Raw genomic sequence first — 15,423 nt, forward strand, 5'->3', positions numbered from 1 at the left:
GAAAAAGGTGTGTGGTTTGCTTGTGAACAAATGAACGAATAGTTATAATGTACAAGAATGATTGGAAGCAGTCTGTCAGAAGGAAGGGTAATGTAACTATCAAGAGAAAGCACTAAGCAAGTGTGAGTATGCAACACTTGGAAGAGGAGATCTCTTCTAAGTGTCACTTGGAAGAGATCTGAGGAAGGAGTGAAGGAACGGTGCCCAACCACTCGGCTCATCGGAGATTGAACACCAACCTGCAACAACACTCGGCCCATGAGCAATTTGGCATAGGTTCATATCCTGGCTGGAGAGGACTGACTAGGATCCAATCCTTAAGTGTATGCCTCTGTTCTCACAGCAGTGATTGGGTACTTGGCTGTTAAATGACTGGCGAGTCATATTCCAGGGGAAACTAATGGGTAAGGCTTACTATGAGCTATAGGATGGGAACACACTCAGCCTTCTAACAGGAGTCAACTTTCTTGTGTTCCCGTACCCACCTGTGTAAACTATGGGTGAGGCCGCTGCACTGAGCAGTTTATGTGAATGGCGAGTTTTGTCAGAACGTATTCATTCAGAGATTGAATTTATGGCAATTTGTTGTGACAATTCAACGAGTAATTAACATCTTGTCTACGAAACAGCTGAAAAATTACTGTGGATAATTTGCTTGTGTGGTGGCATAAGTTTTTTATGAAACTTTTGAGAATAGAAGGTAGCAGGAAAGTTTGGGAACCCCTGTATATTTATCACCCTTTATCTGTAGTGATTTCCAATTTTTTCTAGTCCAGCACCTTCCCACTCCATTCTAGAAATGCTGTACATAATTAGTGGCTTTAAAAACCAGCATAGATTATAACGAAATGCCATTTTCTGGACGAGGCCCAGAGGCTCCCTGAAGCTATCCAGACTGATATGTACTATATTAGTTTGGGGACTCCAGTTATGGGGAGTTCTGCCTACTGGGGACCACAAGCCATAACCTGGCCCCCCATCAGAGGGGTGCAGGGAGCAATGGCTATATGAACACTCTACATTTGGAGTATGTCATTTCTACCATCGACCGAGGTATTTCCCCAGAAAGGTAGGCGTAACAATACAAGCCTCCAACTGGTGTAAACTGCAACCTATATCCGAACAGAGCCAAAGAACTACCCCCAAAGGATAACAAATAAACAAGCATATCGACATCAAACTAAAGCACCCGCTCGTTAGTGGACTCTCTTACTCTGCAAGTAAGCTCCCCTTTCCCTGACAGGTGGGAGGGGAAGCACGCTCAGGTGAGCCAGCAGCTCCTGCCAGTTCATAGAATGATAAAAAAAACGCTGACCGGAGATAGGGAGGGATGTCAGGGAGCCTCCAGGGATTGCCCAGAAAATGGCGTTTCATTACATTCAACGCTGGTTTTCTGTGGGGAGCCCCGCCAGCTCCCTGAAGTTATCTATCCACAGAGAAGTAAAAACAACGACTTACCGGAGAGGCACTGTACTGCATGTCTCAAGACAAAGAAGCGACAATAGGCCACGACAGACGTCCCAAAGTAACACACGGTCGCAGAGGGCCCGGAACAGTGACAAGATAATGGGCGGCCAGGACCCTGTTTGACTCCCAAAACTCCCGTGCCCGAATATCAACACAAGACATAATCCCAAATACAGCAGAGAGAGCAGCATATTGCCTCACATCATGGCACGCCTCCGGAAGCCCACCGTCTCATTCTTCCCCAGAAAAGAAGGAGAGGGCAGCAAATGACCCACAGGACCAAAGGAGCAAAACCCTCTGCACCAAAGAAGAGCATGAATCTCTCCAACCTGACTCCCAAAGGCTAAAGCCAACAAAAACAAATAATTCATAAAACAATCAAAGACTGAGGGGGGCCACTGCAAACTGAGGAGAGGAGAGGAGAGAAATGAGAACATCCGGTCCAAAGACCAAGAAGTCTCAGGCGGCATATGAGCAGGGAGGTGAAAAATGCACGAGAATGCTTACAGAATGGAACAGAATTGACAACTACCCCGAACGAAAGTTGGAGCGGCTCCGCAAACGCTCCGCCTCCATGAACACATCGGGCGAGGACAAAGGAAAGTACCATGGCACTGAACCCCGAAAAAACCCAAGAGAAAGCCCAAGACGCAGCAATCAACACAAAGACCCCTGGGTCGAACCCAGGGATTGCGAAAGCTGCCCCAAAGGCACCAGAACAGCCACCAAAGCCAAACCCTGCCCAGTGAGAAAACCAACAAGGCAAAGTCCAGGCTCCCACACAACTGCTTGAGCAATCGCCGTTTGACCCAGGTCCCCCGCAAAAACAGCGGAAAGTGAGACTACAGCCAAAGCAATGGCGCAGGAGGGAGAGAGGACGCTGGCCGAGAATCCCACACGAGGCCCAGGCAAGATTGAACCCGGAACAGAACCAATTTTGACTGAAAACAGTCACCACACTCTAGGTACAGTGCTGAAACATCTACTGGAGCCGGAGCACACGACCGTTGCCTATAGCATCAGCCTCAGAACTGAAGGGTGGATAGCTGGGCGGGGGTCTGGGGCTCCCCCTTCCCCCTCCCGGGGTGGGGGGAGCTGCACAGACAGCGGCGCTGCGACGTGTGACATCATGCTCGTTTGCTCGTTTCTTTTTGGAGAGTTCTATCCACTTGTTCGGCTTTTGGTAGCAATTTTCACCAGAATAGGGGTTTGTTTCGGGACGCTTACCTTTCTGGGTGCCTGACCCGGTCGATGGCAGACATAGAATGCTTCCAACCACACGGGGGTTTCTATAGGCCATTGCTCCCCATGACTCTCTGAGAGGGCCAGGTTCTGGCTCGTGGTCCCCAGCAGACCCACAGAACTCTATACACGTGACTGATGGCAAAATCTGACATTAGCATATCAGCTCCGGGGAGCCGAAGGGGCTCCCCCCAGAAAGATGGACGACTCAAGACGAGCAGAACACCAAGAAAGGGACACTGGGGAAAACCGAGTACCGAAAAGAGCCTGAAACAAGAAAAAGAACTCGCCCAGAGGCAGAGGAAGAAGGAAAGGGAATGCAGGAGGCAGAGCTGAGGTGAAGGCAACAAACGGAGAACCGCAGGAGTGCAAAAACGTTAACCCCAGGAAAAAACACAGGGAAGAGGCGGGCCAAAAGAGCCACAGTACAACAAGAGGAGCACAGCGAGAGAAGCACAATCTCACCATAACAACCCAAAACACACCAGCAGGCATGCAGGACCTCAGAGCAAACCATGTACCTCCATGCCCCGAACAGAGTAAACATAACCCAAACTAGAGGTATGTCACTGGGAAGAACAAGAACATAAAACAGAAGCAAAAAACGCCCCCCAAAAAGCAAATGCAAAGACCCAGCTGCCACATGTAAACAAAGCGCGCAGAAAATGCCTGCACTTCCACACGCAGGGAAGGGGGGTGAGTGCGTCCCCCAAAATGTGCGTGGGGGGGTCTTCCCCTAAAATGTGCGGGGGGGGGGGGGGGACCTTCCCCTCCAAAACACGTGGGGAGGGGGGGCGCTTCCACGCCAGGCGTGGAAGCGCCCCCCAGTAAAGTAAATTGTATGCCAAAACAAACATCAAAGCCAAAAATGGACGCGCCCGATGCAAGGGTGCTTAAATCATGCCCGCAAATGTGGTAAAAACCAAAGCAGAAGGGAAGAAGGGGACAAAAAAAACCCTCCCCCACTGCAAAACCCCAGCCCAGAAGGCAAAGCGCTCCTCGCGGGCTCCCCCCAAAGCCACAGGAACCCCAGACAGAGGCCCAGGGGCAGAGCCTTTATCCAAACTCACCACCCCTGAAGAAAAAGCAGCATCCATGGGAAAAGCTTCAAAGACGAGAGTCTGCTGGGTTGACTCAGAAGCCTCGGCAGGATAATCGGGCTTGACCACCTCCATACCTGAATCAGAAGGGGCATTCCTTGAAGCCACCAATCTCTCATTCTGAGCTAAACCCCGCCCCAACCCCGAAACCCTCAAGACGTTAGGGAGCCAGAAGCAGGGAAGAAGGAACGGGGCGAACCATGCCCACCTGGGAAGGAAGTAGGGACGCAGACAAAACTAAAGTCGATGCAACTAAGGCCCCCAAATCCTGGTCTCTGAAGCCCAAGCAGGGCAGCTCTGGGGCTTCCAATCGGGCAACCAACCAGGCTCTAGACAACAAAGAATACCTAGCATGCAACAGAGCTGCTGTCTGACCCCCAAGATCTTCACACAAAAAACCAGCATTGAATGCAATGAAACGTCATTTTCTGGGTGAGTCCCGGAGGCTTCCCGGAGCTATCCAGGCTGATATGAATATCCTTAACTTTGGCATCTGTCGATGTGGGTGGAGTTCTAGGCCTACCAGGGACCACAAGCCAGAACCTGGCCCCCTCAGAGAGGCACAAGGAGCCTATAGAAATGCACATGTGATTTTAGAGCATTCTATATCTGCTATCGACCGGAACAGGCACCCAGAAAGGTAAGCGCCCCAAAACAATCCCCGATTCTGGTTAAAACGATGAAAATAGACAAACGAGTGGACAAAACTCTCCAAATGAAAACAAGCAAACAAGCATGATGTCACACAAGCTGTGCCGCATGTCTACGCAGCGCCCCCCCATCTCCAAGAGGAAGGGGGAGCCCCAGACCCCCGCGCCGGCAATCCATACCCCAGTTCAGAGGCTGGATATCAAAAATGCAAAAACTGCCAACCAGAGGTAGGAAGGGTTGCTGGGGAGCCTCAGGGACTCACCCAGAAAATAGCGTTTCATTACATTCAACGCTGGTTTTCTGGGGGAGCCCCTATGGCTCCCTGGAGCTACTTCACCTAAGACGAAAAAGAAAGGGGACTTACCCGGGAGGTGGTCAGTGCTCACATCTCGACTCGAAGTCGAGACAGGCTTCCCACCCAGCAACATTCACTCCCTACCCAGTGCTAGATGGAATTCCCCACGTCCCCCATCCAACCCTAAGGGCGAGGCCAACGCCAAGCGACAGAGACCCCAATGGAAGCGAGTCCTGAATGCCCAAGGAAAGAGAACGCTGAACATGCAAGGGTTATGCTTACAGGGCGTCTAAAGAAGCGAGCCTAAAAGCATGCTGCCCTGCGTACAGAAGAACACGTGGCCATATGTGGCCACCCCACGCAGCTGGCACAGCCACACAAGCAAAATTCAGACAAGAAAGCGAGGCCAGAGGTAGTGTGTGCTCCCCATGCACATCCGTCTTTGAACTGATGGGCGGAGCTGCCAGCCCGCCTCAGCGAGCTCCCCCTCCCCCCTGTTGTGGGAAAGGGGAGGGGGGAGCACTAACGAGCAGGCATGCTAGTTGGATGATGATTTGCTTTCTTTTGGGGGGAGTTCTTTGGCTGTTTGGATGTAGGTTGCAATTTTCACCAGTTGGAGGGTCGTGTTGTTACGCCTACCTTTCTGGGTGCCCTCCCCAGTCGATGATGGCAGACATGACATACTCTAAATGTAGAGTGCTCATATGGCCATTGCTCACTGCACATCTCTGAGGGGAGGCCAGGTTTTGGCTCGTGATCCTCGGCGGGCAGAACTCCCATAACTGATGTCCCCCAAACTAATATAGTACATATTAGTCTGGATAACTTCAGGAAGCCTCCTGGGCTCCCCACAGAAAATATACAAATATAGAATCTAGCTATTAAATAATCACTGCAAACTAATTCCTTGAATATTTTCTAAATAAAATATTAAAGTATTATTATTTTATCACTACCTGGTTGCAATTACATACAAGGATAACAAGTACAGTATATGCAATAACCCACAGCATTTGCACCAAAATTTACAGCTAAGAGGACCTTACAATTTATGGAAAAGCACCATATATAAATAAAATATAAAGTACATTAAATAAAAATATCCATGTCTGACAGATTTCCCATGTATGAAGAGTAGAAGCAACTAGATAACAATCATACCTGAGAGTAAGCATCCAGCGTAAGATCACCGTGGCCCATTCCTTGCTTAACAACATTCATTTCCATCTTGAGCATTTCTTTTGACTCTTCGATTTCATTTTCATTGAACCGTTTATATGGATGTCTCTCTAGGTGATCGCGATGTTGCGCCTCTGCTGCTACGCCACCTACCCAACATCCACCATTAGTTAATATAATTTACCACCGCTAAGCTTCATGCTAACTGCTGCTCAATTATGTTTTATATTGCTATATGTTAGATTTTGTTGGTCAACAAAAAACCAGCGTTGAATATAATGAAATGCCATTTTCTGGCCAAGACCCCGAGGCTCTCCAGAGCTATCCAGGCTGATAATGGTTATATTAGACTTTGGGATCAATCAATGTGAATGGAGTTCTAGGCCTACCGGGGACCACAAGCCAGAATCTGAAGGAACCAGAACAACCGATGAAGCCAAACCCAACCCTACAGGTAGACCATCACGGCAAAGCTCAGGCTCCCACACAAACCCTCAAGCAACTGCCAGGTGACCTGGGAGACCCCTAAAAATAGGCGAAGGTGGGACTGCAGCCGAAGCAGAGACTTCGGAGGAAGAGACAAGGAAGCGGTCAGAGAGTCCCACACAAGACCAAGACCGAACCTGAGAGGAAACCAGATGGGACATCCTCCAGTACACCAGGAACCCGAACCCTGCGAGCTGGGAAAGAACCAAATCCATGGCAAGCAGACATGCGGACTGGCTGGGAGCCCACACCAGCCAGTCGTCGAGATAGGCCAGAACCAGAACCTCTAAGGAGGAGGTGGCAAATGGGCTACCACGAGCCAGTCCCTGAACCCCGGATGAATCAGGACATGCCAAGAAGCGTCCCGGAGGTCCTGGGGCACCATCCAGGTGCCTGGTGCTAAAAGAAGCCAGACCTGGGACTTAGTCATCCGAAAGGAGGGGCAAAAGACCCAGGGGGTTCAGACGGGACAAGTCCAGAATGAACCACAGGTCTGCACAGTCCCGTTGCGGGACTGGAAACAGACGGGAACCTACCTGAGACGTTGTCGTGTTGTTCACACCCAATTGCACCCACTCCGAAAAGATCCGACAGAGTGCAGGAGAAGAGGCCCGCCCCGCCAGCACTGAACCCCCGAATGAGGAGGAGCCACCCAACACCACTGCAGGCCCCTTGAAACGACCCGAAAGACCCACAAACCATGGGACCAGGCATGAGCAAAGAGAGCAAGCCTCAATCCCCCCCCCCATTTCCCTGTCAATGGGACGAATCGCAAAAGGGCCAACGCCCCAGACAAGAACCCAACCGTCGCATAGAGTGATCACCACGCCAACCAGACGAAGACAGTACCAAAGGCTCAGCCAGCCCCGAAACTGGCACCACTGGCCTGAGTCACCAACCCAACTAAACCCTGCCCCGACTCCGAAACCCTCAGACGCTTCGGAGCTGGAAGCAGGGGAGAAGGACCAGAATGAACCACAGCCGGGGAAGGACGAAAGGGCATGGACTGAACCAAGGTCGAAGAGACCAACACCAAGTTTGGGTCCCTATAACCAAAGCAGGGCAGCCTCGGGGCTTCCGGGCCACCAACCAACCTAGCACGTTGCAGCAACATAAACCTAGCATGGAATACCTGAGCTGCCTGCACCCAACAGAGTCATCAATGGACTGGGTGAACTGAGTCACAAACAAGCAACAAAACTTGCAGGACTCTGGGTCGAAGGCCTCACTGACCCAACAGGTAGCATGACAGAGGCAGAAGCAGTGAATGTCACCCTGAGACAAAGGGACAGAGCAACCTTCAAACTCGCACATGGCGAGAGAGGACCCAGGGATTGCATCCATTGGACCACAGAGCCCCCCGTGGGGTTTCCCAGGGCCCTTAGTCGTGGTATTCTGCTAAGAGAAGCCCAGGCAGAGTACTACTAACTGGTGCCCAAGTCTACCAAGAAAACTGCTAAAAGCTGAACTGAAAAGTGAGTGGATGTGTCCACTCACAGAGGCCTAGCAGGGAACTATCATGAACAATAGGGGCAACCAAAACCAAGGGTAGAACCTCCCCCCCCCCACCAGGCAGGAAACAAAAACAAAAGAAAAAAACCCGCAAGAGGACAACGTACCCAGGCAGAACAGAGTTGGCTTTTTGAGAGGTGAAAACTAGCTGTGCAGTACCCTGCAGCCCTACCAGTGCAAACTACCCCTACCCAAAGACAAACAAGGGTGCATGAAACACCCCAGCACACTAAGGGCAGTCAATCACCGAAAATCAAAAGACCAAGCAGAGGTAGATCCCAAGGTGACTTGTGGAAGGTGGTCCTAAGCCCCAAGGGCAGTACTTACAGAGCACCTAGGAAAAGTGACCCTAGGCGCATGCAGCCTGAGTATTTGTGAATTTACTCCTGGCTCGCGGACCACCAGAGAAACAGCCCTACACCACAAGGCACAGAGCTGGGTGACAGGAAATCTGGAGCCAGAGTCACACGACCATTGCCAAAACATCAGCCGAAGAACTGAGGTGTGGACCGGCATGAGGGTCTGGGGCTCCCTCTTCTCCCCCTCCCGGGCATGAGGGAGCTGCGCAGACAAGCGACACTGCGGCGTGGTATCGTAATTCTCGTTTACTCGTTTTTGTTTGGGGACTTCTCTCCACTAGTTTGGCTTTCAGTAGCAATTTACTAACCAGAATAGGGTTTTGTTTTGGGTCGCTAACCTTTCTGGGTGCCTGACTCGGTCGATGGCAGATATAGAATGCTTCCAACCATACGGGGGTTTCTATAGACCATTGCTCCTCGTCTCTCTCTGAGGGGGCCAGGTTCTGGCTCGTGGTCCCCGGTAGACCTAGAATTCAATTCACATTGATGCCAAAGTCTAATATATCCATATCAGCCTGGATGGTCCGGGGAGCCGAAGGGAAGCCTCCCAGAAAATGTGAAGGTTCATGCTTTAAACATAATTCACAATTGAATTGAATTGACTTGTGAATTGTGTAGAATATCGACCTACCTTAACAATAACATTCAAACTACACTGCCATCAACCATTTGCCCATTCCTTCCTTTTCATTAACCCTTAACATGCTAGGGGTATAATATCCTTTCTTCCCCACAGGCGCATGTAATTTTGAAAAAAAAAAAAAATATTTTTTCTTCCTAACCATTACTTTGTGTTCACTGATCACAGGAAAAATAATAAAAAAATCGTAAGTGGCATATATTGCCTGCTATAGGGCGGGGAAGTCCGGCAAAAAATAGGCGCTGACTCAGCGTGTCCCAGGCGGCGGTCTTTTCTCGCCAGCTGTTAGGCCGGAGTTGACACAAAGAAATAATTACCTAATTATTTCAATGTCTCTGATTGATTTTTCATAGTTTTTTGCTGTAATATTATTCAATAGTGTGTAGTTTGATATATTTATATAATAAAATGAGTGAATCATCGCTGTACTCAAAAATATGGTGTGCATATTGTTGATTCAATTATGTTCATCAATCAGTGAACAAATACTTTGTCAGTTATTACACTATAAGCACAGGTTATATATAAGTATCTGCATGTTTTGTTCACTATAACGAACCACTAAGTAGCTATTATGAGTCAAAAAGTAACGAGGAGTGACCGCCGTTTACCAGCCAGCCACTATCCCGCCCTCCCTCAAGTCATCTGACTCACCCACATTCTCCTCCCACAATACTGTTTTTGCTATAATTCACTATATACAGACGTTATATATAACTATCTACATGTTTTGTTGACCATAACTGTACATCTAAGCTTGTATGATGAGTAAAGGCACAAAGACGTAGGACCTCACACAGTCAGCTGATGGTTGCCGCCCTCAAGGCCAGACGCACTAATATTTCTCCTCCAACAATACTGTGTGGTGTTATTACACTATATATCTTATATACAGACGTTATATATAAGTATTTACATGTTTTGTTCACCATACCTTACCTTGAGGTTACCTTGAGGTGCTTCCGGGGCTTAGTGTCCCCGCGGCTCGGTCGTCGACCAGGCCTCCTGGTTGCTGGACTGATCAACCAGGCTGTTAGATGCGACTGCTCGCAGCCTGACGTATGAGTCACAGCCTGGTTGATCAGGTATCCTTTGGAGGTGCTTATCCAGTTCTCTCTTGAACACTGTGAGGGGTCGGCCAGTTATGCCCCTTATGTGTAGTGGAAGCGTGTTGAACAGTCTTGGGCCTCTGATGTTGATAGAGTTCTCTCTCAGAGTACCTGTTGCACCTCTGCTTTTCAACGGGGGTATTCTGCTCATCCTGCCATGCCTCCTGGTCTCATGTGATGTTATTTCTGTGTGCAGGTTTGGGACCAGCCCCTCAATTATTTTCCACGTGTAAATTACTGTATTATGTATCTCTCCCGCCTGCGCTCAAGGGAGTACAGATTTAGGCTCTTTAGTCGGTCCCAGTAATTTAGATGTTTTACTGAGTGGATTCTAGCAGTAAAGGATCTCTGCACGCTCTCCAGGTCAGCAATTTCTCCAGCTTTGAAAGGGGCTGTCATTGTGCAGCAGTACTCCACTCTAGAGAGCACAAGCGTTTTGAAAAGTATCATCATCGGTATAGCATCTCTAGTGTGGAAAGTTCTTGTTATCCAACCTGTCATTTTTCTTGCAGTTGTGACGGCTACTTTATTGTGTTCTTTAAAGGTAAGGTCTTCCGACATGAGTACACCCAGATCCTTTACATTGCCTTTTCGTTCTATGTTATGATTTGCCTGAGTTTTGTACGTGGTTTCTGTTTTTATATTTTCAATTTTTCCGTAGCGCATGAGCTGGAACTTATCCTCGTTAAACACCATATTATTTTCTGTAGCCCATAGAAAGACCTGATCTACATCTGATTGGAGGTTTGCCGTGTCCTCTATGTTGCCAACTCTCATGAAAATCCTAGTGTCATCTGCAAAGGATGATACAGTGCTATAGGTTGTGTTCTGGTCTATGTCCGATATGAGGATGAGAAAAAGTACTGGAGCAAGCACAGTACCCTGGGGGACTGAGCTCTTCACGGTTGATGGGCTGGATTTTATTTTGTTGACTATTACACATTGGGTTCTGTTAGTCAGGAAATTGTAGATCCATCTGCCTATTTTCCCGGTAATTCCTTTTGAATGCATTTTATGTGCAATAACACCATGGTCACATTTATCAAAGGCTTTTGCGAAATCTGTGTAAATTACATCAGCATTTTGTTTGTCTTCCATAGCATCTAATGCCATATCATAGTGGTCCAGCAACTGCGACAGGCAAGAGCGCCCTGTTCTGAAACCATGTTGTCCGGGGTTATGGAGGTGCTGTGATTCCATGTATTTTGTGATCATACTTCTTAGCACTCTCTCAAAAATTTTTATGATGTGCGATGTTAGTGCTATCGGTCTGTAATTTTTTGCCTCTGCCTTATTTCCTCCTTTATGGAGTGGTGCTATCTCTGCTGTTTTTAGTATGTCAGGGATAACGCCAGCATCTAGGCTTTGTCTCCACAGAAAGTGAAGGGCCTGCGATAGTGGTTTTTTACAGTTCTTGATGAATATGGAGTTCCAAGAATCCGGGCCTGGTGCAGAATGCATAGGCATACTGTTTATGGCTTCTTCAAAATCTAGTGGGGATAGGGCGACGTCTGATATATGATTTGATGTTGGTATCATATCCATGAAAAATTCATTTGGGTTATCAATCTTTAGTGCATTTAATGGCTCGCTGAAAACAGTCATACTGCTTCCTCAGTAACTCGCTCATTTCTTTGTTGTCATCAGTGAAAGTTCCATCTCCCTTTCGCAGGGGCCCGATACTAGATGTGGTTTTTGATCTTGATTTTGCATAGGAGAAAAAATATTTCGGATTTCTCTCTATTTCACTGATGGCCTTTTGCTCTCTTTGCCTTTCCTGGGTTTTGTATGATTCTTGTAGCTTGAGTTCAATTGTTTCTATTTCTCTACCTAACCTTCTTCGCCGTTCTTGAGATAGGGTGCGACTCTCAAGTTGTTCCGCGATTCGTTTTCTTCGCCTATATAGGGAACGACGTTCCCGTTCCAATCTGCATCTCTTTCTCTCTTTTCTTAGAGGTATGCGGTTTGAACATATTTCTAGTGCTACTGAGCTTATTTTTTCCAGGCACTGGTTCAGGTTTGCATTTTCTAGCTGTTCTTTCCAGTTTATTTCTGTGAAATCCTGGTTTATTTGCTCCCAGTTTATCTGTTTATTATTGAAGTTGAATTTGCTGAAATCTCCTCCACCGGGAATCTGGACTGGTTTTGAAGGTCCATTCACCCATGGTTGTCAGAACTTCAATTAAGTTGTGATCTGAGTAACAGGTATTTGTAATCATTATGTTCCCGATCAACTCATCATTATTAGTGAAAATGAGGTCCAGCGTGTTCTCCTTCCTAGTTGGTTCTACTATTTGCTGGTTTAAGGCAAACTTATCGCACATCCGTAGCAGGTCATTCGCATGTGCCTGTTCATTTAGGCTACTTCCTGGTATTCTTTCTGATATTATTGTATTAGCCAGGTGCTTCCATTTCAGGTGCCGTAGGTTGAAGTCCCCAAGCAGGATGATGTTCGGAGCTGGATTTGTGAGGTTTTCCAAGCAGTGCTCTATTTTCATTAGTTGGTCTTTAACCCTTAAAGTGCGCATCACGTCATATGACGTGCTGGACGTTGTTCCAGTCAACTGCGCATCACGTCATATCAAGATGTTGGAGTACTACGCAAGATTTAAACAGCCCGCGGATACACGGAGTTAACCACACCTTCATCAGGGCTCTTGTAAACAGACGCCATTTAAAAAAAAAATCGTGGGCCAAACTCCCGGGTGTTATTGGCCTCAGTATTGAGTGAGCAACCAAGCCTGACGCACGCAGCATGAGCTAGCAGCACTGCTGTTCAGCTTGCGACCACAGCATCGCCTAAAAATGCCAAATTATACTTGTTCATGCTATTATGTAGCGATGATATTATTACAGAAGACCCCTGACTGTGATAAAACTGACCAGGGTTCTGATAATAGCAGGATTGTGGTGATATTTAGTGCTGTGCGCCATGGAGGGAGGAGTAATGCTGTGGGAGGGAGGGTGGTGGCAATGTCTTTTGACTGTGTGTGGCCACCTTTTATTGACTGCACTTACCATACCAGCTTAGTGGTTCGCTATGGTGAACACAAATGTAGATACTTATATATATAACATGTGTATAGAGGGTATAAACAGCAAGAGAAGGTTTGGAGCCGCCATTTTGGTGAGGGCGGTGGCGTCGTCTGCACGACGCCACCGTGCAGATGACGGTGTTGTTTACTGGTTACCACGATGGTCTTTGGGCACCATACCAGTTTATTTGTACAAGTATGGTGAATAAAACAGCTAGATATTTATATATAATGTGTGTATATAGCGTAATAACACCACACAGTATTGTTGGAGGAGAAATATTAGTGAGTCTGGCCTTGAGGGCGGCCGCCGATCAGCTGACTGTGTGAGTAGCCACATCTTTGTGCCTTTATGTACTCACCATACAAGCTTAGATGTACAGTTATGGTGAACAAAACATGTAGATACTTATATATAACATCTGTATATAGTGAATTATAGCAAAACATTATTGTGGGAGGAGAATGTGGGTGAGTCAGATGACTGGAGGGAGGGCGGGAGTGGCTGGCTGGTAAACGGCGGTCACTCCTCGTTACTTTTTGACTCATAATAGCTACTTAGTGGTTCGTTATAGTGAACAAAACTTGCAGATACTTATATATAACCTGTGCTTATAATGTAATAACCGACAAAGTATTTGTTCACTGTTTGATGAACATAATTGAATCAACAATATGCACACCATATTTTTGAGTACAGCGATGATTCACTCATTTTATTATATAAATATATCAAACTACACACTATTGAATAATATTACAGCAAAAAACCAGCGTTGAATGTAATGAAACGCCATTTTCTGGGTGAGACCCGGCGGCTCCCCGGAGCTTTACCGGCTGATATGCTAATGTCAGACTTTGGCATCAGTCATGTGTATGGAGTTCTAGGGCCTACCGGGGACCACGAGCCAGAACCTGGCCCCCTCAGAGAGGCAAGGGGAGCAATGGCCTATAGAAACCCCCGTGTGGTTGGAAGCATTCTATGTCTGCCATCGACCGGGTCAAGCATCCAGAAAGGTAAGCATTCCAAAACAAACCCCTATTCTGGTGAAAATTGCTACCTAAGCCGAACTAGTGAATAGAACTCTTCAACAGAAAACAAGGAAACTAGTATGACGTCATACGTCACCGCGCCGCTGTCTGCGCAGCTCCCCCCTCCCCGGGAGGGGGGAAGGGGGAGCCCCAGACCTCCCACGCCGGCTATCCACCCATCAGTTCTGAGGCTGGATGCCAAAACACGCGAAAAACGCCGACCGGAGGGAGGGAGGGTTGCCGGGGAGCCGCCGGGTCTCACCCAGAAAATGGCGTTTCATTACATTCAACGCTGGTTTTCTGGGGGGAGCCCCGTCGGCTCCCCGGAGCTAACTACCCACAGAGGAAGGTCAAAGGGACAAAACCGGGAGGCGGACACCACGCACCCCCCAAGGAGGCGAGACAACCGGCAGCAAACACCAACCCAAGGCGCCACAGCCCCGAAAATCCCGGGAACAACACGAGAACCACGCGCAGCAAGGCCCCTGCACGAACACCAAAAATCCATGCCCGAAAGACTGCAAGGCCACGTCGCCCAGACAGCAGCGAGAGCAGCGAAGCCACGAACGCCACAGGCATGGGGGAAGAACACAGGCAGCGTAGCCGCAAGAACACGGCTGACCACCCGGGACACCATCACCCGCGAACCGGGAAGAACAGAACCGGATCAACGCAAAACGCGCTCCGGACCCAAACGCCGTGGCACGCAAACAACAGCGGAGGGCCGCCACTGAACACAAAAACGACACACCCCCGGCCCGACCAACGAAGCACCAACAAACCCTGGACCCCTCCAGAATGCAGCAGCCCCACCCCGCGCCAGAAAAGATGGAGACTGCTGCCATCAAACAACCAAAACGCTAAAACCGAAGGAGCAAGAAAACTCAGCGAACCGACCCCCAGAGGCAAAGGCCCAAAGGAAAGAGCCGACGAAAAAAACACACCGGAACCGAAGGGGCACTACCAACCGAGGAGAAGACAGAGCACGCTGACCAGAGACCAGGATGGTGCAAGCGGCGCACGAACAGGCCGGGGGTGAAATGACGCACAAGACAGCTGACTAACGGTGCAGAAGCAACACCAAGACCGAAAGCAAGCTGAAGCGGCTCCGCCTGCGCCGCACGAAAAGAGGCGACAGTATGTGGCAAGACGACGGCCCCCAACCCCCACTAGAAAACCAAGCCGAGAGTAAACCAAGCTAACAAGAGGAACCACCTAAGAAGGGACAGGAAAAGGAAGGACCGCCAAAATACCCCATACTGCCGCCAAGAGAAGCACGCAGGTGGGACACCTACCACGAAGCCACCCGACCACCA

At 48.6% G+C, this 15,423-nt stretch overlaps 1 protein-coding gene across 1 annotated transcript in view; it reads right to left on the reverse strand.

The window, feature by feature from the left end:
- Cdc5 (cell division cycle protein 21) overlaps nucleotides 1-15,423 on the reverse strand; it is an 88,534-nt gene that overhangs the window by 46,687 nt on the left and 26,424 nt on the right. Inside the window, exon 7 of the mRNA XM_045742834.2 lies at nucleotides 5,917-6,083. Within this exon, the coding sequence (XP_045598790.1) occupies nucleotides 5,917-6,083 (167 nt within the window). The remainder of the gene's footprint in view (nucleotides 1-5,916; nucleotides 6,084-15,423) is intronic.

The sequence above is a fragment of the Procambarus clarkii genome, chromosome 11 (assembly GCF_040958095.1).
Source record: "Procambarus clarkii isolate CNS0578487 chromosome 11, FALCON_Pclarkii_2.0, whole genome shotgun sequence".
NCBI lineage: Eukaryota > Metazoa > Arthropoda > Malacostraca > Decapoda > Cambaridae > Procambarus > Procambarus clarkii.